This window comes from Poeciliopsis prolifica, unplaced genomic scaffold (assembly GCF_027474105.1).
Source record: "Poeciliopsis prolifica strain line A6 unplaced genomic scaffold, Auburn_PproV2 SCAFFOLD083, whole genome shotgun sequence".
NCBI classification, from domain to species: Eukaryota; Metazoa; Chordata; class Actinopteri; order Cyprinodontiformes; family Poeciliidae; genus Poeciliopsis; species Poeciliopsis prolifica.
The window spans coordinates 803,924-829,339 of record NW_026562458.1 but is presented as its reverse complement, the minus strand read 5'-3'; the positions used below and the strand labels follow the sequence as shown (position 1 = coordinate 829,339).

Sequence of the window (25,416 nt, the reverse complement as noted above, 5' to 3'; positions counted from 1 at the left end):
GGAAACCAAAGCTGCACAAACGAACATTTTAACGGCACAAACGGAGCACAAACCAATCAGACTATTTGCTGGATTATTTGAGTTGGTGGGGTGTCAGCTTCACGGAGGTCTGTTTGGCTTCTCCCATTAAACACCAAGTTAACTAAAAATTCTCCCTCTTCAGATGCCAAATAAGCTGCATTTCCCTCCCAATTCTTTTTTTTTTTTTTTTTTTTTTGCATAATGACCAGTTGTTGCACCTATAGTTTAAGTAGAGTAATTGTAACGGCTTTTTTTCTTCATGTTGGCCACATTTTCTGTACTGACTATTTTTCTCATTTTCAGCACTGACCTTACTGAAAGGGAAAACTTGAGGCTTATAGAAACTTTGTATTTTCTGTCCTGGAAGGTTTACTAAGAAGCTGGTTCAGTTGTAAAGCAGGTTAAGTTAACCTAAAGCAGGTTAAGTTAACCTTGTGGTTTAAGTAAAGCAACTAATTTTCTTAACTAAACGATGCTGCAGGTTTATCTATTAGCAGGTATATCTATTGCCTGCATTTGGTTGTGTACATTATTTTACGTGTATTTGACAAGTTTACCAAAATATGAAAAATGTCATTCAAACTGCATTTGCCTGGTTTTACTTTTTACTTGTACTTTTCATTGCATTACTTAAGTACATCCATTGTTACAGTAATTTCCAGACTTAAGTACAAGACATTTCAGATACTTTAAGACTTTAACTCAAGTAACATTTCAATCAGTGACTTTTACTTTTACCAAAGTCATATTTTGGAGAGCTACCTATACTTTTACTTGACTCTGAGATTTCAGTACTTTATACAACACTGGTCTGTGTTTCCTTTGTCACTGGTAAAGCAAGGGTAGCACCATTAAAACAAGTGACTAAACCACGACTTGAACTTGCGGCCGCAGTTTTAGCTGTGCGTCTGGACAACATGCTGTCATTTCAACTTGGATTCAATCTGAGTGAATCAATCTTCTGGTCTGACAGCACAACCGTCCTGCAGTACATTGCAAACACAACAACACGGTTCAAAACATATGTAGCTAATAGAGTGTCCATCATTGGTGATTTCACAAAGGTTACTCAGTGGAGAAACATCAGCTCAAAGTTAAATCCAGCTGATGAAGCCTCTCCAGGCAGGAAGGTTGGCTCTTTTTTAAAGTCTTCCACCTGGATCAATGGGCCAGAATGCCTCACAAAACCTGAGATCCAATGGCCAGCAGGGATTAAGGAATTACCTGTCCATTTAAAAACTGATCTAGAGGTTAAAGATGGGGTCCTGACATGTGCAGCTGTCCTGGAGGAAGTGTGTCCCATCTCTAAGCTGCTCATGTACTTTTCCGGTTGGACAAAGCTAAAAAGATGTGTAGCATGGATCTTGAAAATAAAAGAGAGGTTACGAACAAAGAAGTTGCCAACAGCACATTGTGGAAGTCAAATGTGTGATAAACAGGACAATAAAACGGATGCTCAGCTCACAACTGATGATCTATCCAAGGCTGAGGAAGCCATAGTGAGCATTGTGCAGAGAAAACATGATGGCAATGAAACAGCTGCCCTGAGCTCTGGTGCAGTGAAGAAGTCAAGTCATCTGTACAAGCTTGATCCTATTGTTACTGATGGTGTGTTAACATTTGAAAAGATTCAAGGGTCATGAATAGCTTTGCAAGACACTCTGTTATGTAATGTCGTTGTTTATCTGTCTCAATAGAGCTGCATGAGGACCGACGGTTCATGCCTTACACAGATCATGCTGTATTGAGATCTGCTAGCTTCTCACAAGTCAGGTTCCAAGATGAAGCTTTTTCAGCTGTTTAGCTAAAGAAAACCTGAATGGAAAGGATAAATATTCAAAATTCTTCTGCTTTACCAAACTGTTTTGGTATATTAGCAAGTACTCTGAAAGTTTTTTTTATTTTATTTGTTTTCGCATTTTGAAAGTGCTTTCAAAGAGAGTGTCATTCCAGCTGCATTACAGGGAGAGTCATAATAAAGCTGAATGGATTCACTGCTGCTTGACTCTGAAAGGCCTTGCTTTAAGGATCACCAAACATAACATTTCCAACCACACACACAATGCATTACAATGGCCTTCACACAACAGAAACTTGTTTTTTGTTTTTTTTCTGACAAAGGCCATGCTGCAATGCTGCACTTTCTGAAGACTTAATTAAAAGCTGGAGCAGCAGAATAAAAAAATAAATAAATTCAATTGTGAGTGTCTCTGAAATTAATATTTAGTTTTATTGATAAGTTTAAATGAGAGAGTGGGTGGACAAAAATAGAAGAAGTTGGAAAGTTTTTCTTTTTTTTTCAGGAGTCTTCAAGAGAGACAGGACACATAGTTAGTGAATATTACTCAAAAGACACCATAGGCTATATAATGAAGCTGGCTTGTCCAAATGTGCTTTTGCAGACCTCAAGCGACTCCGTTTGTGGCGTTCTTGCAGAAAAGGCTTCCGTCGCATCACTTTCCCATACAGCTTCTCTTTGTGCAAAGTGCGCTGAATTGTTGAACGATGCACAGTGACACCATCTGCAGCAAGATGATGCTGCAGGTCTTTGGAGGTGGTCTGTGGGTTGTCCTTCACAGTTCTCACCATTCTTCTTCTCTGCCTCTCTGATATTTTTCTTGGCCTGCCACTTCTGGGTTTAACATGTACTGTCCCTGTGGTCTTCCATTTCCTTACTATGTTCCTCACAGTGGAAACTGACAGTTTAAATCTCTTAGATAACTTTTTGTATCCTTCCCCTAAACAACTGTGTTGAACAATCTTTGTTTTTAGATCATTTGAGAGTTGTTTTGATGTGCCCATGATGCCACTCTTCATAGGAGATCCAGACTGGTGAACAACTTGCAATCGGCCTCCTTAAATACCTTTTCTCATGATTGGATACACCTGATTATGAAGTTCAAAGCTTAATGAGGTTGCCAAACCAATTTTGTGTTTCAGTAAGTCAGTGAAAAGTAGTTAGGAGTATTCAAATCAATTAAATGATAAGGGTACCCAAATTTTTGCACCTGTCAAATTTTGTTTTCATGCATATTGCCCATTTTGTATTAGTACAATAAACCTCATTTCAGTACTGAAATATAACTGTGTACATCAGTTATTAGATATATCAAACTGAGATAGCTGTTGCAAACACCCAAATATTTAGAAATAAAAATAATAAAGATTAATGGGGGAGCCCAAACTTTTTCATATGACTGTATATAGTGAATCTGTATTTCAAATGTTTCTGATCTCATGGGTCGCCAATATCACCTGGTTACTATCGTTCTCCCAATTGAGTGGAGATCTCAGCAGGGAATTATTGCTGTTCTTTGTGATCTGGAAGCACTTAGTGCTTTTTCCCCAGAGCGACTACGGGCACACGGCGCTCTGCCTTGGTTACATCGGCGGCTGGTCAGGAGGCCACCACCGATTATATGTGGTCTTAATAGAACCAGGCGGGTTGATGGGAGTCCTTGGGGCTTCATGTGTTCAAACTATTTCTGTGTTACTATGTTCTTGTTCCTTGACATGTTTGTGGCCATTAAACTGTTGCTGCTCCAAACTGACCAGATCAAAATAATGAATCAGCAAATAAAGTAAATGTTAACAAATTAGATTCATTGCATAAATCATTTATGTAAAGTAATAAAGTTTAGTATCCAGATCTGACCCTTGTGGTTTTCCACAGGTAACTTCTAGTAAATTATAATTCATATTATTTGTACATTTTGATGTGTTGAGTAACTTTTACCCAGGAATATGAAATGAATCATAATTCAGAAATAAGAGAATAATTATATAAATATATTGCAGACAGTTTCACAACTTAATATTCAGAGGTTTGCTTCCATCTCCTCAGGTTTGGTCAGAATCTCCTTCAGTCTAATTTGGGTCAAATGTTCTGGTTTCCTTCCACAAGGTTCTCATGATACATTGCTGGAGTTCTGGTCCGTTCCTTCTTACAGAACCGGTGACGGTCTTTACTAAAATATGAACTTTTTCTGAGCAAATTGATAATAAAATGACACCATCAGAAGGCCTGTTCTTTAGGTCAGAGAAGCAGAATATTTTCCTCTCTTCTTTCTCCAACATGGTTCAGAAATGGCGCATTAAACTGAGCCATGTTGTTGTTGGCAACAGCAGCTAAAAAAGAAATTAGCAGAGGAAGCTGCCATCAGCTGCTGCACTTCTACTATGAGTCCACTAGATGGAGACATGGAGAAACATTTACAGATCAACCTGAACAACAGGAAATATTTCAGTTAACAATCATTAAACTCTACAAGTGGAGAAGATTAACTATTTAATAATCTGACTGAATCAAACACATTTTAACAGTATTTTGTTTTATTTTGAAAGGGAGCAACAGGAAACTGTTGATTCTGACTTTAAAGGTGGAGAAAAGAATTTGATACCAGATAAAAATCTGAATCAGTTCAGAGAAGAAAACAAAGAAACATCAGCTGCTCATCATGTTGTTTGATTCCAGTTCATCAGTAATCTAATAATCCTGTAGATTAACTTTCAGAAGGAAGAGAGATTAAACTTTGAGTTCAAATCATGGAGAATATTTTCTCCAAACTTCTTTGGTGATTTCACTGAATTGTTGTCTGTAATTTGGTTGATTTTGATTTTGTTCTCATTGTTGGTGATTTTAACTTTCATATTGACAATCCATTGGATCGAGGCAGTAAAGAGCTACGTCATAATCATGGACTCACTCTGGTCCTTATTATATCTAATTATATCTAAAATTGCAGTTCTTGATGTAACACTTTCAGATCATTTTTGTATTTTTTGGGACAGTTTTCTTCCTACTCACAAAGACAACTATAAACAAGTCATTTCAAAAAGATGCATTACAGAAACTACTGCTGATCAATTTATTCAGGCTTTTCCTTCATCTGCTATAAACTCCTGTACTTCTGAGTGACATAATAGTCAACTTTATATTTAGAATTGAGAAGGTCATTGACACCATTGCTCCTGTTACTACAAACGTAATCTCTGGAAAACGTAAACCACATGGGAGAAATTTAGAGTCGGTTAGAAAAGGGAAAAAAGAGTTCAGGAAAGCAGAACATCAGTGGAGTAAAACTAAACTGCAAACACATTTACAAAGATAAACTCAAAATGTTTAATTCTGAACTGAGAAATGCAAGAGAGAGTTTTTTTTCTCAAATGTCATTTCTACCTCTATCAACAACTCTCATGCTCTGTTCTCAATTGTTGACAGATTGATAATCATTACAGAAACTACTGCTGATCAATTTATTCAGGCTTTTCCTTCATCTGCTATAAACTCCTGTACTTCTGAGTGATCTAATAGTCAACTTTATATTTAGAATTGAGAAGGTCATTGACACCATTGCTCCTGTTACTACAAACGTAATCTCTGGGAAACATAAACCACCTGGGAGAAATTTAGAGTCGGTTAGAAAAGGGAAAAAAGAGTTCAGGAAAGCAGAACGTCAGTGGCGTAAAACTAAACTGCAAACCCATTTAGATATTTACAAAGATGAACTCAAAATGTTTAATTCTGAACTGAGAAATGCAAGAGAGAGTTTTTTTCTCAAATGTCATTTCTACCTCTATCAACAACTCTCATGCTCTGTTCTCAATTGTTGACAGATTGATAATCCACCTTCTTCTGTTAATCATGAATTTTTCTCCTCTGAGGCCTGTGACAAACTTGCCACCTATTTTGTAAATAAAACGGTGAAAATAAGGGAGACCATGAACTCCTATGTGTCTGTTGTTAAGAAACAATTAAATGTTTTCCACCAAACAGGACTTACCTATGATGACTCACTTTAACCTGGTCACTCAAAAACATTTCAGTTACACTTTACATCATATGAATTCATCCACCTGTTCCCTTGACATCATACCTACGAGTTTATTCTTAAAGGTCTCAGATGTTTTTTGCTCCTGATCTTCTACAAATAATTAATAAGTCACTCTCCTCTGGAGTTTTCCTCGAGGCTTTAAAGACTGTGGTAGTTAAACCATGTTCTCAAAAAACTGAATCTGGACTTTCAATTCTAAGTGATTACTGACCAATATCAAACTTTCCTTTTTTAGCTAAAATATTAGAAAAAATTGTTTGTCAACACATAAATACTTTCTAGCCCTGAACAACTGTTTTGATGTTCATCAATCAGGCTTCTGTCAACTGAAACTGCTGCTGTGAAAATATTCAGTGACCTCCGTCTAACACCGACCCTAATAAAATGTCAATATTACTTCTACTTGACTTTAGTGCTGCATTCAACAGTCAATTATAATATTTTATTGTCTTGATGAGAAAATTGGGTTGGCATTTCCGGTGTGTTTCTCATTGGCTTAAATCTTACTGTCTGGCAGAACCTTTGTGTTTCAATATTCAGCTTTAATCCAAGGTAAATTAAATTACCTATGGAGTTCCCCAAGGGTCCATCCTGGGGCCACTTCTTTCAATATCAATATGCTTTCATTAGTTCAAATCATAAAAAATAATGAGATAGAAAACCACAACTATACCAATGACACACAGCTATACATCAGATCTTTCACCAGGAGATTACAGTCAGGTTCAGATATCACTACATGTATTGAACAGATTTAATGTCTGGATGAGCCATAACCTTCTCCAACTAAATCAAATAAAACTGAAATATTAGTGTTTGGACCAAACTACCATAGATTTAAAACAATCACCCACCTTCAATCTGTAGGAAAATGCTCTGACAAGCCAACAATCTGGGGGTGATCATGAATCCTGATCTGAACTTTAATAACCAACATCAAATCTATCATAAAATCATCATACTACCATTTAAAAATATTGCTAAAATTAGACGACTCCACAAGACTCTGAGAAATTTGTCCCTTTTGTTTATAGTAGACTCAATTACTGCAGTGTCATATTTACTGGATTATCAACAAAAAAAAAAAAAAAGCAATAAGAGCTCCAGTTTGTCCAGAATGCTTCTGCAAGAGTCCTAACTAAAACAAAAAAAGATCAGCAGATCAGCCCAGTTCTGAGATCCCTGCACTGGCTGCTGTTGCTCAAAAATAGATTCAAATATCCTAAATAATCCTTAATAGTTTACAAAACACTAAATAATAGAAGCCCAGACTACATTTCTGATCTTCTTCAACCATATACCACTCATATATGTAACAACCAGAAATCAAACCTATTAACTAACCAAGAGTCAGAACTAAACTTGGTGAAGCAGCATTTAGTTTTTATGCTCTCCAACACTTTGGAATAAACTTCCTTCTCATTGTAAGATTGCGGCTGCCTTGAGTTATTTTAAACAAGGTTAAAAAAACCTTCTTATTTGAAGTTGCCTATTAAACATTTAATTAACAGTTAATTCATTAACTATATTTAAAATTTTAATGTTCACTTTGTCAATTTTAATCTGCTTGGTGTTTTTTATTTATTATTATTATTATAATTATTCTTATTGTTGTTGTTATTATTATTACTATCTTGTTGTATTTTGTTTTTAAACTTTCTTGTAAAAGCACTTTGAATTGTCTTTGGCTGAAAGGTGCTATAAAATAAAGTTGCCTTTCCTCTGACTCCCAGTCAGTCAGACCAGTCAGACCAGTCTGGGCTCATTTCTCCTCATAAGACTTTCAGTTTTTAAACTAACCTTTTTTGTTGGCACCATCTGGATCTACTGTGGTTCTGTTGGGTTCTCAGCTTGTTGTTCAGATTTTCTTCATCAACTCTTTGAAACATTTGAACAAACTGTAAGTTTGCTTTGTTTCCTACTTGAACTTTGTCATCAGGATATTCTGCTTGTTTCTGCTCTGATGTTTGGAGAAAATGTTCACTTCTGATTTCAGCTAAAAAACTAAAATCTCTGCTGTTTGAAGTTCTCTACTGAACCTCTGGTTTTCTTTATTTTCTTCTCTGAACAAACTGATTCTTTGTTTTATTTCCTGGAATCAAACTCTGGTCTCCAGCATTAAAGTCAGAAAGTCCTGTTGCTTCCTTTCAAAATGAAATAATGTTATTGTTAAAATGTATTTAATTCAGTCAGATTATTAAATAGTTAATATTTGATAGAGCAGATAATCCACTTGTAGACATGAATAATTAACTAACTAAATCACTTCCTGTTGTTCATGTTGAATCAGTGAATGTAATGTTGCTCCATGTCTCCATCTGTGGACTGATAGTAGAAGTGCAGCAGCTGATGGCAGCTTCCTCTGCCTCTCTGCTGTCTGACTGCATTCACACCTGACACTGATATGAAGCAGAAGAAGAGCCAATCAGAGGAGGAGCAGCTGATCTTTTTCCAGCACTAATGATGAAAGGATGATCAAGTTGATGTGCAGATGAATGATGTGTGTTTCCTCTGCAGGTGAAGCTAGAAAGTGTGTGTGAGCTGATGTGGATTCAGCAGCATGGATCAGTGTGAGGACAGAGAGGAGGGAGTCCCTCCCTCTAAAACCACTCTGTGTGGGGGATGAGAGCCAGAGCAAAGGTTCAGAGGTGAGGTCACCATCTCTAACTGTCCACAGCCCTTTTCACCACAGCGTTCACTATATCAGGCCAGAACAGACGTGGTGATGAAGCTGCTGCTGCTCCTCTTTGCTGATTAAGTTTTAATCATCATGTTTCTGTCAGGATCCATCAGACTCAAACCAGAACCAAATCAGAACCAGAACCCAGCTGTGTGTCCTTGAGAGTGACTGGTCAATGTTTCAACTCATTAACTTTAAATCTCCTGGATCTCCACTATCAGAGAGGTGAGATGTTTCTAACTGCTGTAACTTCTGTTTATATCTGTTATTGTGGCCATGTGATGATAAGTTCTGTTGGGTTCTATATTACATTTGATTTTGCATCTTTCTCTAAAATTTGTCAAAAGACAGATTCATTCTGAAATAAAACATTTTCTATGAATTATTTTTATGATTCCACCTCTGAAGTTCAAACATCATCCAACATGGCAGATTATCAACCATTTCTACAGTGAACTAAATATTTAGTGGATCTGATTGATCAGTGGGCTTCAGTGTCTCTAATGGACCATCTGGTTCTGATTGAAGCTCCATCAGATCCTCCTTGGATGGTCAGAGTAGAAAGGACTCCTGGTTCTGCTCCATGTCAGAACTCAACACTAAGATCACCAAACTTCTCTCAGTCATTTAAACCAACATGTTTGTCTCAGAAACTGATCTTTCTGCTCTTTAAAGAAGGCTGGACATTATTCAGGAGGATCAATGATCAGGAACATGTTGGAGGATTGGACCGGTTCTGATAGGAATCATTTAGAATATCAAGTTGATGATCTGTCTGTTCTGGTTTTGATTTTGTTTTATTTTACAGTCACAAAAAAATGATCTTGAAAGCAAACAACAGAGAGATTTTCTTTCAAGATCCATCAGAGATTCAAACCAGAACCAGAACCAGAACCCAGCTGTGTCTCCTTTAAGAGTGACATGTCAAAGGATAATTTCATTACCTTTAAATCTCCTGGACCTCCACTATCAGAGAGGTGAGCTGTATTGAATTGCTTCAAATTAGATACCAGTAAGAACTCAGATGTTTCCAGTTATATTTCCAGAGGTTTGATCCATTATCTACAGAAATCAGCTGCTCTGTTCTCATGAAAACACCTTCATATCTTTATCTCTGGATGTTGATGATGATGTTCTGTTGCTTCCTGGCTCCATGTCAGACTAACAGTGGATCACATTTCCACTGGGAAATACCTGGTAAAGCCATTCTGGTCCATCAGGACTTGGTTCCTGTGTGCATTGTGAGAGCAGTTCAGCAGGGAAGGAAAGCTTCATGATGTGGTTGGTGAGATCTGCTGGAACTCAACCAAACTGAGCTGATGGACCATCAGAGGTTCTGCTGGTTCTTAATGGGATCAGCAGGAACATTAAATCTTTACAACTAATTAGATCACCTGGTTCACTGCTCACATCTAGATATCATTTCGTGGACCTTTACCTTCAGATTGTCTCTGTGAGGACAGATACAATGTGAGCTCACTGGCTTCCAGGGATATACAGGATCCATTTTAAAATTCCCCCTCTAATATCCAGGAGAGGATCCCACATGGACACACATATCTCAGTCCTCCTCCAAGTCCACATCACCTCAGATCTAGTCATCAGAACCTGATGGATGTCCCACACTGTCCTGAAGACCTGTGTGGACAGAGCCTTCACTTCCACTGTCCCCAAGCTCTGGGAAACTGTCTCCACCAGCATCAGATCTGCTGACAGTTTGGACTGTTTGAAGTTCAACTTCAAAATAAACTTTTCAAAATGGTTCCTGGATTATTCTGGTGTTACTGATATTCATCAGTGTAGATAATTTTCCTCTTCCTCAATTTGAATTGTGTTTGTGTGATGGTATGTTTTACTATATTAGGGACTTTTAATGTGAAACTCTTGGTGATTTCTTCTGTGAAAACTGCTGGATGAATATTTCCTGACTTCCTAATTGTTCCTGGTTCCTCCACAGAGTGGACCAGCAGAGCTCAGAGGTTCCCAGTGGTCCATCTGTCCCAGCAGCATCAAACAGAGCTGGACTCCATATTTATGGTCTGTATATGAACAACAATTACTTTCCATATGTTCTGTTCAAAGTCACCTTCATGCTCCACTTTGTAGACCAGAGGACTGTGTGAAGTGCACAATTCAGAGACTGAGGTCCAGACAAAAGTCAGGGAGCAAAAACAATCTTTAATACATCTGCAGACGGAGAGCAAGAAATATACTGCATTAGGCACAAATTAGGATCCGCTCTGAGGAACCCAGAGTTGCATAGTTACTTTATTCATCTCTCTTTACTACCGAGGCGGAGACTCAATCTTCGAAGACCAAACAAAAAAAACAAAGGAAAACATATGAGACCTTGTATGCTCATTCACTGTAATGTCTATGGGAGGTGAAAACTAAACACTCTGTCTCCATGCAGGGAAGGTCACGGGAAAAACAGCGAGTTCCCAAATAACTGTCTGGGGAAGTTCAACAACCCTGGAAACTTACTACAGTACACACATCTTGGTTCATTAGTTTGTACACCTTTTCCAGCTGCACAGAAAAACACCTTGACTGAGATACAAAAAACATTACATTTATATGACACATAAAGGAACATCATTTAATACGAATGAAACCTCTTCACAATTTCACCCTATTTTTTTTTATTTTTTTTTAAGGGAGCAAAAAACAATCAAGTGAATGAAATCCATAAATGATAAAATGTCTTGAATGGTAAAATGAAGCAACTGATAAAATGATAAAATGAATTAAAAATAAAATGAGTGTAAATTGTAATAACAATGTAGTAAAGTTAGAAAACAGGTTGAGAAACACAAAACATCAGGTCACCTTCGCCATCAAAAATGGTTGCAAATATGAACATCATAGGAGTGTTTCAGCAAGTGTGTTTTGACCTCTTGTGACATTAAGCAAAGCAAAAACCTGGAAGCAAAAATTTCACATTAAAGATAAAAATCAAAAGGAAGCATCAATTCACTTGTACTTGGGATGAGAAAAACCTTGGTTGCTGCAGAACAAATTCAACCTCAACATCAGGCGAGTCAGGAGGCCCATGGAACTGGGCCACACTTGTAGTCAGCAAAGCATTTGAGACAGAATCAGAAACGGACGACTGCACAGGATTATTATCCAACCAGGCATAAGTATGCACAGTTTTTTGCAAGGGGTGTTGAGAATAGAAGTGTAGTTAGCATAACTATAGAGATAGTTAACCTTTAGACGTATAAAATATTAGATATAGCATGAACATTTAGAGTAGATTCCAAGTTAGGGAATCTTAGATAAAGATCCAAACTAATTTAACTGGTGTCTCTCGGAACTTACATAAATTTCTAAGGAGGGTTTTTTTGTTGTACGTTGCCAGTTAGATAAGAGAAACTGGAAACGGTCCAGACCATTAGTCGCATCTTTAACCTGCATCCTATAAATAGAAACTGGTAACAAGAGTGTTACGAGTGCACACAGGCCAGCTGAGTTTTTTGGTAACCCATCAAATAATCTGTAATAATCACCACACCACCAAACATCGCTTCTGGAAATTGGTTTAAAATCTGCTGGCACCCGAATTATATTTGAACAATTTTGTGAATTGAGAGTTTCAAATTTAAGAGTTCCGGTTATAATAATGCATGTGAAATTAACTTTTGCTACAATTGTCGAAAACACAGGTTTTCTAAGATTAGTTTTAGTGAGAGGGTAAACACTGTCCCACTGGTTACAATGGGAAGATGGATTAGTTTTAGTCATGACATCGAGAACACATTCAGAGAAAGAAGGGCCAGGATTATCCTAAGCACAGGACTCGGTCCCATGCAGACAACACAGTCAGTATTAGATACATTCACAGTACTTTCAGCCAATAATAACCAATTATTTGTAGAAATTCATATACCTGTCGTTACTCTGATCCAGTCATCAGCCGTGAGTTTGTCTAAAAACAGTAATACCTGTGGGAGAATATGGTGAGACAAGAGTAACATTCCCCCTCACAAAGAACAAAAAGAAATTGTGGGTCCTTTCCTGATGAATGAGTATAGGTAAAACCTCCAACAGTTAGACAATATGGGCAAAGATGAGGGTGGTATGATTGAACCTTTCGCTGTGTTTACCGTGATGTGTAGTCCTTGTGTCGTTTTAGCCATAGTGAAAAGTTTTATATGTTGTCTGGCGAAGGGAGTTGTTCCCCATTTCGGCGTCCAGATGTTTCCCTCATCTGTTACGAGTGCAGACCAGGACGTGATCCTAACCTCATTCGTCATGTACCACTTACAATTTTTGTGTTTTTATCTTCTTCGCATGCGCATATTAGTTCAATGTTTATTAAACACAGAACATGTAACAAACATTCACTCCAACATGAAACGACACAAACAAACATTGAACGCCATCAAAAGTCAGAGTCAGTCAATTTGCATTACAGTCAAATATTTACAGTCAGTCCTCATTTTATATACATATTGTCTTAAATTGAAATGATCAAATTTACATGAAGCTTCAAATAGAGAAAATTACTTTTAACAACATATTAATGTTTAAATTCAACTCTAATGTACAGGATCCTGTTTTAAAGTTTAACTTTATCTACACATACAGAAGAGATCTCAATATAATTTAGAATTACAGCAACTAATTTATCATGTTTCTGCTGAAGCGCTTCATTAAATAAAAAACCAGTTTTGTTATAAATAATAGTCCCTGGACAATTAAAGGTATTTTAATCTAAGTTCAAATTTATCACAGCTGTATGTTATAGAAATTTTCCTCTGTTTAATTTAAATGCAACCAAAATATAATATGGTATACCAACGCGTATATAATGCAGCCTATCTGACAGCAGATAGGTGCTCAAAATTAATGTGACATCATGGGAAGCGTACAAAATCAGATTAGAATACCACGATGTCTCCAGACGCCATAACAGCCCTTTCTGCACTTGCCACTGCGCGCAAACATCGTGACAATACGGCTGCTACAGGATCTAATTTGGAAAATAGGCGACCAATTTCAATTTATCACCATGTTTTTGGAGCAAAACAAAAAACCCTCTTCTCATCTAACCATCTCTATAAAACATTCAGGAAAGATCGGGAAAAATCCCAGAGTTGGAGGTTTCTGTAGGTGTTTTTTCAGCGCTTTGAATGACGTCAAACCAACTTCAATTCACATTTTACTTCAATCCTATGTAAAATGTGTGAGCTCATTAATAATCCAAATCCCTTGTCATGACATACTTCTCTCAGAGGTTTCTCAATCTCAGCATAACTTGGAATGAAATGCCTACAATAGTTGTTTATTTTCTTTAAGGGAGAGGTAACGCCATATTAGTTCCAATCCTTGATAAAGCTCTGCCCTTGGGGGAAATCACATGACCCAGGAAAGTCACAGATGGCCGCACAAACTGCAATTAGCTTTTTCTAAATTTTTTTTTCCGTTTCTCTTTGCGTTTTTTATTTTTTATTTTTTTATTATTATTTTTTTTTCTCCTTTCTTTTTATAACCAGATAATGCAAAAAAAAAAAAAGAAAATTGAGTAATTTTATGCTTACAGAAACACACATCATGGAAGCTGCCAATAATAAATCATCAACATACTGCAAAAAACAGTTTGTGGTGCAAGTTTCAAATGTGAAAGATTTTCATTCAATGCTTGGTGAAAAATGGTTGGACTCTCATAGTAGTCCTAACAAAGTCTTGTAAAGATGTAGAGTTTATTGTTAAACTGAGAAGTGAACCAGAACTGGCTTTCTGGGTGAATTGGAACACTGAAAAAACATTTGCTAAATCAGTGACTGTGAAAAACATGCTGCCTGTTGGAATTTGTGATAAAATAGTGTTTGGATTTGGAACAATAGCTGCTCTGGCAATGACAGACCTGTTAACTTCTCTAAGATCTTGAACAAACCTCCACTCAACAGGTTGGTCACGAGCACTGAGTTTCTTCACAGTTTCTGGTTTGAAAGGGTATTGTTTTTGATTGGGATAGTGACAATTTGATTTGGGCATTATGTAAATTGGTTTTTCATTTTTTATTATTATTATTTTTTTATTATTATTATTATTAAGGCCACATCATATTTGTAAGAAACCCATAAATGGGCAGGCAAGGAGCTCAAAATAGAGTCAGATGAAAGGGATAACAAATCATGTTGATGGCGAAAAATAAATACTTTCTGAGTGACATATACAATCAGTTGTTTCATGTGTTGCTTTTGCTAGAGGACCAAAAGTTTTCCAAAGAGACATGAGGAAATAAAAAAAAAATCAGTCAGTGTGAAGAAGCTCAGTTGCTCAGGTGACAATCAGCAAAAAAAAGCAGGTCTCAGCGGACCAGCATGTGAGTTGCATGCAGCAAAGATGGGCGTGTCAGAAGGGAGGAGTCACCCAGCTCATCAGCTGGATCTATGGACACGTGAGCTGTGCAATGAATTTTACTGACATCACAGTGGAAGTGGGAGGGACTCTTTCACGAGCCATTTGCAAAATGGCCTCAGATTGTCGGTCTGTAATCAACCATTTAAAAATGTAGAGCAGACTTGGTGTTTTGAACAAACTAAATCAGTTGGAGTTTGTTTTTGGACACGTAGCCCCGTGTCTGAACATTCAATAGACAGAAATACTGAGCATGGGAAGGACTTGGTGTATTTCAGTTGTATATTTTACATATGTGTTGTGTATATTGGTACTTGCGATTTGCTGAACCAGAAGTTGCTCCAACGGCACCAGGTCTAGTTAGCTGGAATACCCTCCACGATGTCCTGTAAGTCCACCTCTTAAAGGAAAATCTTGACCCATCTGGGGAAGCCTCTTTGGTTGACATCAAATCTTCCTCCTCGGGCTCTGTGCAACCTACGGCCTCCTGGTTGTTTCTGAATTGTCTCTGGAAGCAGTCTCTGTCCCAACGTCCTTGTTGTCCACAGATTAAACAAACATCAGGCAGTGTGTTGCTTTGTGACTGCCAATACTGTCCTTGCTGTCCATACTGTCCATACTGTAGTGGCTGTCCATACTGTCCATACTGTTCTTGCTGTGGCTGTGGATGTTCAGGGCAGCCTGATGAAGCAGGTGAGTTGGCAGAATTGTGTAGTTGGGTCTCTTCAACCTCACGGTCCATACATGGGACACTGAAGATCAGTCAAAGCACCTGGTGAAGGCTTAGGCTGGTGTTGTAGAGTTTCTTGCTGTTTCTTTCTCATCCGGGTGTTCTCAGCAACTGGAGTAAAAAGTATTTTCTTCTTCCCCATCCAGGGGAGGCATAGTGTCTTCCTCCTCAGTCTTCAGGCCGTAGGGATAATGGTCATCAATGTCCAAAAAAAAGTCTTTCCTCAGTGAGGCTGATGGTTGGTAAGGAGGAAAAGTTGAATAGAGTCTAGCGATGCCAGGTGAACCCGTTGGTGCCGCTGGATGCAAGCTCATCGCAGCAGGTTTACATGTTGGGAAGAGAGAAAAACAGTCATTAGTTTTCTTATTTTTCTTATCTTGTTCAGCTGATTTCTCATGTTTCTTTTTCTTTCTTCAGCTTTCTGAACCATCTGAAATCTATGTTGTCGTGTTTTTTTTTATTTTTTATTTTTATTCCTGTTTCCAGACTCTGAGTGTAAGTGTGTGTGCTTGCATTATTTGTAAATGGTCGAGTGAGATTTTTCTTTTTCTTCTTTTCTTTTTATTTATTTCTTTTTATTATTATTTTTTCCTCAGCAGCTGTTGTTTCTGTAGCAGTAAATTACTATCAAAAAACTCGGGTTCAAATAACCCATGAATAGGAAATCCAAATTTATACCATTGTGACAAATACTGAACACATAATTCCCCATTCTCTAATTGTAATTTTGCAAACCTCCTACAATTTAAAACATTTATTTGAAACGTTGACTTCAATCCTCAGTCTAATTTGATAGACCTACAACTCACTCTAAATTAATAGACCTACAGGAATCAGTCTAAATTAATAGACCTACAAATTCAGTCTAAATTAATAGACCTACAAACTCAGTCTAAATTAATAGACCTAGGGGAACTCAGTCTGAATCGACAGACCTACAGGACTCGGTCTAAAATTGACAGACCTACAACTCAGTCTAAATAAATAGACCTACATACCTTAAGATGTTTTGCAGCCCCTCTCAGCTCTATTTTTATCCTGTCGTGGCTGATCCAACCCGGTGGAGCACCAGAAGACTCCTCTTTTTCTCAGACAGACCTGGCAGAGGTTTGGAGGAAAACCAGTTTGAAGGTTTGGTGATCAGCCCTCTCCTGAGGTCCACCGACTTGGATGAACCAGCGAAGGTTCCCGGCCAATGCACCAAATTGTGAAGTGCACAATTCAGAGACTGAGATCCAGACAAAAGTCAGGGAGCAAAAACAATCTTTAATACATCTGCAGACGGAGAGCAAGAAATACACTGCATTAGGCACAAATTAGGATCCGCTCTGAGGAACCCAGAGTTGCATAGTTACTTTATTCATCTCTCTTTACTACCGAGGCGGAGACTCGAGCTTCGAAGACCAAACAAAATAAACAAAGGAAAACATACGAAACCTTGTATGCTCATTCACTGTAATGTCTATGGGAGGTGAAAATTAAACACCCTATCTCCATGCAGGGAAGGCCACGGGAAAAACAGCGAGTTCCCAAATAACTGTCTGGGGAAGTTCAGCAACCCTGGAAACACCATTTCCAGCTGCACAGAAAAACACCTTGACTGTGATTCAAAAAACATTACATTTATATGATACATAAAGGAACCTCATTTAATACGAATAAAACCTCTTCACAACTGTCAGTCTGTCCAACATCCATCTGGTGTTTGGCTCCATGATTTCACTCTGATGTTTCCTTCATCTATTATTCTGTTCCAGCTGCTGGAGGAAAATATTGTCACTTATGTGAAGAAAGAACTGAAGAAGATCCAGAAAGTTCTGAGTCCAGATTACCCAGAACATTCAGAGAGTCAGAGAGATGATGAAGTGTTGGAAGGTGATGATGATGATGAAGAACAGAGGAGGAGCAGCAGAGAGGCAGTGATGAAGATTACACTGAACTTCCTGAGGAAGATGAAGCAGGAAAAGCTGGCTGACCATTGGCAGATCAGTAGGTGCATTTCTTCAGAAATTTGAATTGATAAATTCAAATTCAAAAATATGATTTTTTTTTCAAATCTGATTTTTATTGTGTTAATTTAGGACTTTTTGCTCCAGTTTGTCAACAAAAACTTAAATCTGATCTGAAGAAGAAGTTCCAGTCTGTGTTTGAGGGAATTGCTAAAGCAGGAAGTCCAACCCTTCTGAACCAGATCTACACAGAGCTCTACATCACAGAGGGAGGGACTGGAGAGGTCAATGATGAACATGAGGTCAGACAGATTGAAACAGCATCCAGGAAACCACACAGACCAGAAACAACAATCAGACAAGAAGACATCTTTAAAGTCCCACCTGGAAGAGATCAACCAATCAGAACAGTGATGACAAAGGGAGTGGCTGGCATTGGGAAAACAGTCCTAACACAGAAGTTCACTCTGGACTGGGCTGAAGACAAAGCCCACCAGAACATCCAGTTCATATTTCCATTCACCTTCAGAGAGCTGAATGTGCTGAAAGAGAAAAAGTTCAGCTTGGTGGAACTTGTTCATCACTTCTTTAGTGAAACCAAAGAAATCTGCAGCTTTGAACACTTCCAGGTTCTGTTCATCTTTGATGGCTTGGATGAGAGTCGACTTCCACTGGACTTCCACAACAAGGAGATCCTGACTGATGCTACAGAGTCCACCTCAGTGGATGTTCTGCTGACAAACCTCATCAGGGGGAAACTGCTTCCCTCTGCTCTCCTCTGGATAACCACACGACCTGCAGCAGCCAATCAGATCCCTCCTCAATGTGTTAGCATGGTGACAGAGGTCAGAGGGTTCAATGACCCTCAGAAGGAGGAGTACTTCAGGAAGAGATTCAGAGATGAGGAGCAGGCCAGCAGGATCATCTCCCACATGAAGACATCACGAAGCCTCCACATCATGTGCCACATCCCAGTCTTCTGCTGGATCACTGCTACAGTTCTGGAGGATGTGTTGGAGACCAGAGAGGGAGGAGAGCTGCCCAGAACCCTGACTGAGATGTACATCCACTTCCTGGTGGTTCAGACCAAAGTGAAGAAGGTCAAGTATGATGGAGGAGCTGAAACAGATCCACACTGGAGTCCAGAGAGCAGGAAGATGATTGAGTCTCTGGGAAAACTGGCTTTTGATCAGCTGCAGAAAGGAAACCTGATCTTCTATGAATCAGACCTGACAGAGTGTGGCATCGATATCAGAGCAGCCTCAGTGTACTCAGGAGTGTTCACACAGATCTTTAAAGAGGAGAGAGGTCTGTACCAGGACAAGGTGTTCTGCTTCGTCCATCTGAGTGTTCAGGAGTTTCTGGCTGCTCTTCATGTTCATCTGACCTTCATCAACTCTGGAGTCAACCTGATGGAAGAAACACAAATACCTGAGAGCCTTTCATTATCTAGAGACTCTAAACTAAATTCTCTCCATCAGAGAGCTGTTGACCAGGCCTTACAGAGTCCAAATGGACACCTGGACTTGTTCCTCCGCTTCCTCCTGGGACTTTCACTGCAGACCAATCAGAGACTCCTACAAGGTCTGCTGACAAAGACAGGAAGTAGCTCACAGACCAATCAGGCAACAGTTCAGTACATCAAGGAGAAGATCAGTAAGAATGTGTCTGCAGAGAAAAGCATCAATCTGTTCCACTGTCTGAATGAACTGAATGATCGTTCTCTAGTGGAGGAGATCCAACAGTCTCTGAGTTCAGGAAGTCTCTCCACAGATAAACTGTCTCCTGCTCAGTGGTCAGCTCTGGGTTTCATCTTAGTGTCATCAGGAAAAGATCTGGATGTGTTTGACCTGAAGAAATACTCTGCTTCAGAGGAGGTTCTTCTGAGGCTGCTGCCAGTGGTTAAAGCCTCCAACAAAGCTCTGTAAGGACACACATTGTCACTGCAGTTATTTTTAATAAAAATCTGCTAATTATGAGGTAAATATTCATGTTTTAATTTATGTTTTGGTGCTTTGTTTCTTCAACGTGTCCCATTGGGGGTTGTGCAAAAAGAAACAGACTTCCTGCAGCAGCTCAACATAGTGTTACATATTAAAGCATCAAAGCTCTTACACTGCTAAAGTTGAAATTGGATTAATTCAGTTAATTGTGGAAATTTACAATACTCTTTCTAACCTCTTTGTTACCTGTAGTTCAGTCCTTTATGGCTGGAGGTTGAACAACTATAGAATAAAGAAGTTCACAACAAATGCAAAGGTTGTGTAAAATAAGACAGTTCCTTCTCTGTCCAATAAAAACATTGTTGATCTGAAAGAACATAGATTTTCAGGAATTATTTAGTAACATATTTTCCTCCCTGTCTCCTCAGACTGAGTGGCTGTAACCTCTCATGGAGAAGCTGTGAAGCTCTGTCCTCAGTTCTCAGCTCCCAGTCCTCCAGTCTCAGAGAACTGGACCTGAGTAACAACAACCTGCAGGATTCAGGAGTGAAGCTTCTCTCTGCTGGACTGAAGAGTCCAAACTGCAACCTGGAAACTCTCAGGTAACTCTGGGCCATCCGTCCATCCATCCATCCATCCATCAGTTCAGTCCTTGGTTTCTACCTCAATGTTCTCATTTTCTCATCATGTGATGAATTGTGTGTCTGCAGCTTATCAGGCTGTTTGGTCTCAGAGGAAGGCTGTGCTTCTCTGGCCTCAGCTCTGACCTCCAACCCCTCCCATCTGAAAGAGTTGGACCTGAGCTACAATCATCCAGGAGACTCAGGAGTGAAGCTGCTGTGGGCTGGACTGAAGGATCCACACTGGAGACTGGAAGCTCTCAGGTATGGAGGAACCTGCTGCAGGAGCAGAGAAGGTCTGATAGAGGAGGAAGAGGGAGAAATGTCTTTAGTCAGTCTGCTGGCAAACATTTAGTATGAAGCTGAATAATTAGCTTGTTGCTCAAAGGAACAGTTTTTTTCAGTTGCTCTTCAGTTAAACATGTAAAGATGAAACTGTAGATTTGCTCTGCTTTGATTCAAGCTGCTGTTTTCCCTCAAACCAGCTCTGATGCTGATCCTCAAACTGAGCCTGATGCTGATCTTCAGCCCAGCCTTGATTCTCAGGCTTCATTGGACTCTTTCTGTTAAAACTGACATGGATTCATTTAGTTCATAGAGGAATTTCATATTTCTCTTGCCAGCCTCCTTGTTGCCTTTAGTTCAGTCCTTCATGGCTGGAGACCCAAATATAGACTGAACCAGTTCACAACAAAAGGCAACATGATTATATATAAAACAGTCCATTAAATCAGTAAAGAGGAACATTGTTGACAGGAAAAAGACATTTTGATGAATTATTTAATAACATATTTTCCTCCCTGTCTCCTCAGACTGAGTTACTGTAACCTCTCAGAGAGAAGCTGTGAAGCTCTGTCCTCAGTTCTCAGCTCCCAGTCCTCCAGTCTCAGAGAACTGGACCTGAGTAACAACAACCTGCAGGATTCAGGAGTGAAGCTTCTCTCTGCTGGACTGAAGAGTCCAAACTGCAACCTGGAAACTCTCAGGTAACTCTGGGCCATCCATCCATCCATCCATCCATCCATCAGTTCAGACCTTGGTTTCTACCTCAATGTTCTCATTTTCTCATCATGTGATGAATTGTGTGTCTGCAGCTTATCAGGCTGTTTGGTCTCAGAGGAAGGCTGTGCTTCTCTGGCCTCAGCTCTGACCTCCAACCCCTCCCATCTGAAAGAGTTGGACCTGAGCTACAATCATCCAGGAGACTCAGGAGTGAAGCTGCTGTCGGCTGGACTGAAGGATCCACACTGGAGACTGGAAGCTCTCAGGTATGGAGGAACCTGCTGCAGGAGCAGAGAAGGTCTGATAGAGGAGGAAGAGGGAGAAATGTCTTTAGTCAGAGAAAACAGAAGTTCAATTAGATTTCCATGATGATCCACTGATGGCAGAAAGAATTTAAAACAATATTTGATGGAGCTCCAGACCAATCAGCCCCAAGAAGCAAAGATTAGAAGAAAAGTAACTCCATGTTGGTCAGATGGATGTTTAAAGTTCTGGGAGAGAAAAATAAAGAACTTTAGATTTTAAACAAAACTCACAACTTCCAGAATGTAATAAAATATAAATTACATAAAAATGAAGAAAACAATTCATGAGGCAAAGAAAGAAAGTGAGAATTTTAACAGTTTATACCATTTAGTAGTTTGATGTCCACCAGGGGGCGACATCTGGAAAATGATCAAAGAATGAAAAGAATCAGGAGAGAATGGAAATCCCTTGTTTTCCAGAGGAAATGAAGAATTGCAGTGAATGATGGTGAAAAAGTAGAATTGTGCTCTGTTGACTGGTAGAAATTAAAAAAACAATAATAAAACCTTTTAGACAGATCCAAGAAAAGACTAATGTGTTCAGGTTTTCAGTAGTTGGAAAAACTTTTGGGAATGTTCAATGAAGTTTGGGGAAAATTCCCAACTTGTTAGAAAAAGGCAGAGACCCTTCATGTTGGAAAACCAGGAAATATCCATCCGACCAATCAGATTCCAGATCCACAGCTCTGACGTCACATTTATGATCAATAATGGAATGGTAATAAGAGAAAGAATCAGATTTTATTGATAAAGTAGAGGGATGATATCAGCCCATCAGATGGTTTAGAAGAGGGAGAGGAAGCATCATGGGACTGCAGAGGTCCTTCACCTGATCCTGTTGTTGGGACAAGAACTTTGTTCCTGAACTTAAGGACATTTTTCATGTTTCTGTTCATAAGTAGATTTAATCCTGGGAACTTTTACTCCACTACATTTTACAGTATCTGTACTTTCTACTTCACTACATTTCTATAAATTGTTGTGTTACAAGTTACATCCAAGTCGCTTTGAGCTTTTTGATTTGTTGGTTAGTTTGAAAGTAATCAATGATTCTGGTGCCTTTGCCTCCCTGATATCATGAACTGATAACTTTCAAAAATTCACCATCAAATATGAAAAACATATGGAGGCAAGTTAAGCTGCTAAACTCTGAGTTCTGGATCTGATATTGATTTAAGTTAGTAAAGTTTTATGTAATCTTACCAGCTTCTAGTTTAAATTGACTGCAATAAATAAAGCAATTAAATAGTTGTAAGCAGCTGAACTGGCAGTAACATTGATTACTGCGGTCGGGGCGCATGGATCGCAGCGTCTCCTGCCATGAATGTCCCAGTAACGTTAAACTTCTCCACATCCTTTTACTGGATTAATGTCAATAATCTCATATTTACATCTACAGTCATATTCAATAAATTAATATTAAATCTACTGGATTCAGGATGCTGCTTCTTCTTCTTGGGCTCATTGTAAATGTGTGCAGCGCCACCTGGTGGTGCTGGTTGGTAGAGGAAGTGCTGAAAGGTTGGAGGTGTTTGTCAGAGGTGTGTGATGATGGAAGCCTCTCCCTGGTTTGTGAGTCTGAGCTCAGAGATCAAATCTTTGATTCTTGTTGAATCTTTGTTGAATGTGATGCAGCTTCTCCTTTTTAATGTTTGTATTTCTGGATATTACAGTGAGGCCACAGCAGGTTTTCAGCAGCAGGGCTGTTTAGTGTTTCATTCCTTCATCTGTGTGTGGGAGTGTGGATGGATCAGGTATCCAGGTGTTGATCAGAGTTTAGATTGATTGTATTTTAATGCTGATTATTAAATCAGGTGGAGCTTCCAGAAATGTTTCCTTAGTTTCCTGATGTCCTTTTAGGCTTCAGTGAGTTTCTTCAGGTTGTTACTGAGGGATTTCCTTTCTCCTCTCTGTTGGAGCTTTTCCTGTGTTTGGAGAAATGAGTTGTGCTGCAGCAGCACCAACTGTCCTTCCTACATCCACTGCAGTTTGCAATCCAGATGTTGGACTGTTCCTGTCTCAGTGGAGGACAATGTGTGTCTGAGAGACATGTAATGTCCATGTTTGCTGCTGAAAGAGTCTGATAGTCTGACCCCCCTCCTCCTTTCAGGGTGAGGCCTGCTGGAGGCCGATTCTTGACTCCAGGTCTGAGGAAATGTAAGTGTGTTTTTCATCTGATTCATGACAACAAAGCAGCTCACATTCAACCATCTTCAAACTGTCACATCACTCATTCAGGAGTCAAAGTGTCAATAAATGATCAATAACTGCAGCTGGATTGTGTTTGTTCTCCATCAGATTCCTGTCAACTCACCATCGACACAAACACAGTGAGCAGAAAACTCAAACTGTCTGAAGACAACAGGAAGGTGACATGGGAGGAGCTTCAGTCATATCCTGGTCATCCAGACAGATTTGATTTTCCTCAGCTGCTGTGTAGAACTGGTCTGACTGGTCGCTGTTACTGGGAGGTTGAGTGGAGAGGAGATGTTAATATATCAGTGAGTTACAGAAGAATCAGGAGGAAAGGATTCAGTAGAGACAGTTTGTTTGGATGGAATGATCATTCCTGGAGTCTGAGCTGCTCTGATGATGTTGGTTACTCTGTCTGGCACAATGACAGAGAAACTCCTCTCTCCTCCTCCTCTGTCTCTAACAGAGTAGCAGTGTATGTGGACTGTCCTGCTGGCATTCTGTCCTTCTACAGAGTCTCCTCTGACTCACTGATCCTCCTCCACACCTTCAACACCACATTCACTGAACCTCTGATTCCTGGATTTAGGTTCTGGAGGTCCAGTTCTGGTTCCTCTTCAGTGTTCCTGAGCTGATTTGAGTCTAAAGTTTTTCCTCCTGTTAGAGAAACTCTCTCACTGTTGAAAAGATAGTTCAGTCTCTACAATCTATTTCTTGGTGAAACGATTCTGATTGAGTCCTTGGAAACTTTTTCTTCTTCCAGTCCTTCAATAATGGAAACTGGGATTATTCCAGGATTATTCCAGGATTATTCCAGGATCCTCATGTTTTTCTGTCTGTTTCCAGTCAAAAATTCACACTGAATATCAAGATGTTGTTTCTCTTATTTTTTACATTCATTCATCAGATTTCATTGAAATATTGATCAGTTTTTCTCAATCTGATCATTTTCTGTTTCTATCGGCTCCTATTTTTCTCAACATGTCAGATTTGAATATTAAATCTTCTTATTGTAAATTTGCTGCAGTTTTTCTTCGTGTTTTAAATAAAAACATTTTTCTTCTGCATTTGGTTAATTTGCTGCTCATTCTGTTTTTTTCCTGTTCAGATTTTAATATTTGCATTAAAAAGATTTTTTCATCAACTCTGCCTTTCAGAAAGTCCTAATTAAAGTAAAACATTCCCATCCCATGAAGGTCAGAGGTCAATGCTTTGAAGCATAAAGTGGGAAAATCTTAATATTTTCTGTTTCATTCAGAACTACTACCTGAAACTCAGAACCTGCAGAACATTTTTCTCTTTGGAGAAAAAATCCCAGGAACTGGAAGATCAGAGCATGATGAAATCTGGAGATCAGTGTTGAACAGAAAAGGTCTGATCGCTGCATCACTGCTATATTTTACATCTAATAACAAAAAGTAAACCTGTTTTTAGCTGAGAATAAATCAACATGGATATGACCCGCCACAGCGCCAATGTGGGCCACACCTGATTCAACCCAAAGCAGAAAATAAAGGATTTAATGGGAAATCCCAAAACACAGTAAAATCAGCAGCTGGTTGGGATTAAAATGCAGTTTGTTGCAGAGGTTCAAGCTTCCTGATGGTGACCTCTCCTCCGTCCCTCACCTTGTCTGGCTGCTTTTAATCCTCACTGCAGTGTTAGACTGGAGCTAATCTCTCAGATTAAACAGATTAACACTGAGCTGCAACAGGAACCAAACGTCTCTCCTCCAACTTATTTCACTGATTAATAACAAGGTTGGATAAA

At 39.0% G+C, this 25,416-nt stretch overlaps 1 protein-coding gene across 1 annotated transcript in view; it reads left to right on the top strand.

The window, feature by feature from the left end:
* LOC129353044 (ribonuclease inhibitor-like) overlaps positions 1–24,663 on the top strand; it is a 56,368-nt gene extending 31,705 nt beyond the window's left edge. The window contains exons 5-10 of the mRNA XM_055022252.1: positions 19,955–20,128; positions 20,237–20,410; positions 20,959–21,132; positions 21,241–21,414; positions 23,564–23,610; positions 23,752–24,663. Coding sequence (XP_054878227.1) covers positions 19,955–20,128; positions 20,237–20,410; positions 20,959–21,132; positions 21,241–21,414; positions 23,564–23,610; positions 23,752–24,281 — 1,273 coding nt within the window. The 3' untranslated portion in view covers positions 24,282–24,663. The remainder of the gene's footprint in view (positions 1–19,954; positions 20,129–20,236; positions 20,411–20,958; positions 21,133–21,240; positions 21,415–23,563; positions 23,611–23,751) is intronic.
* Positions 24,664–25,416: the final 753 nt, after the last annotated feature.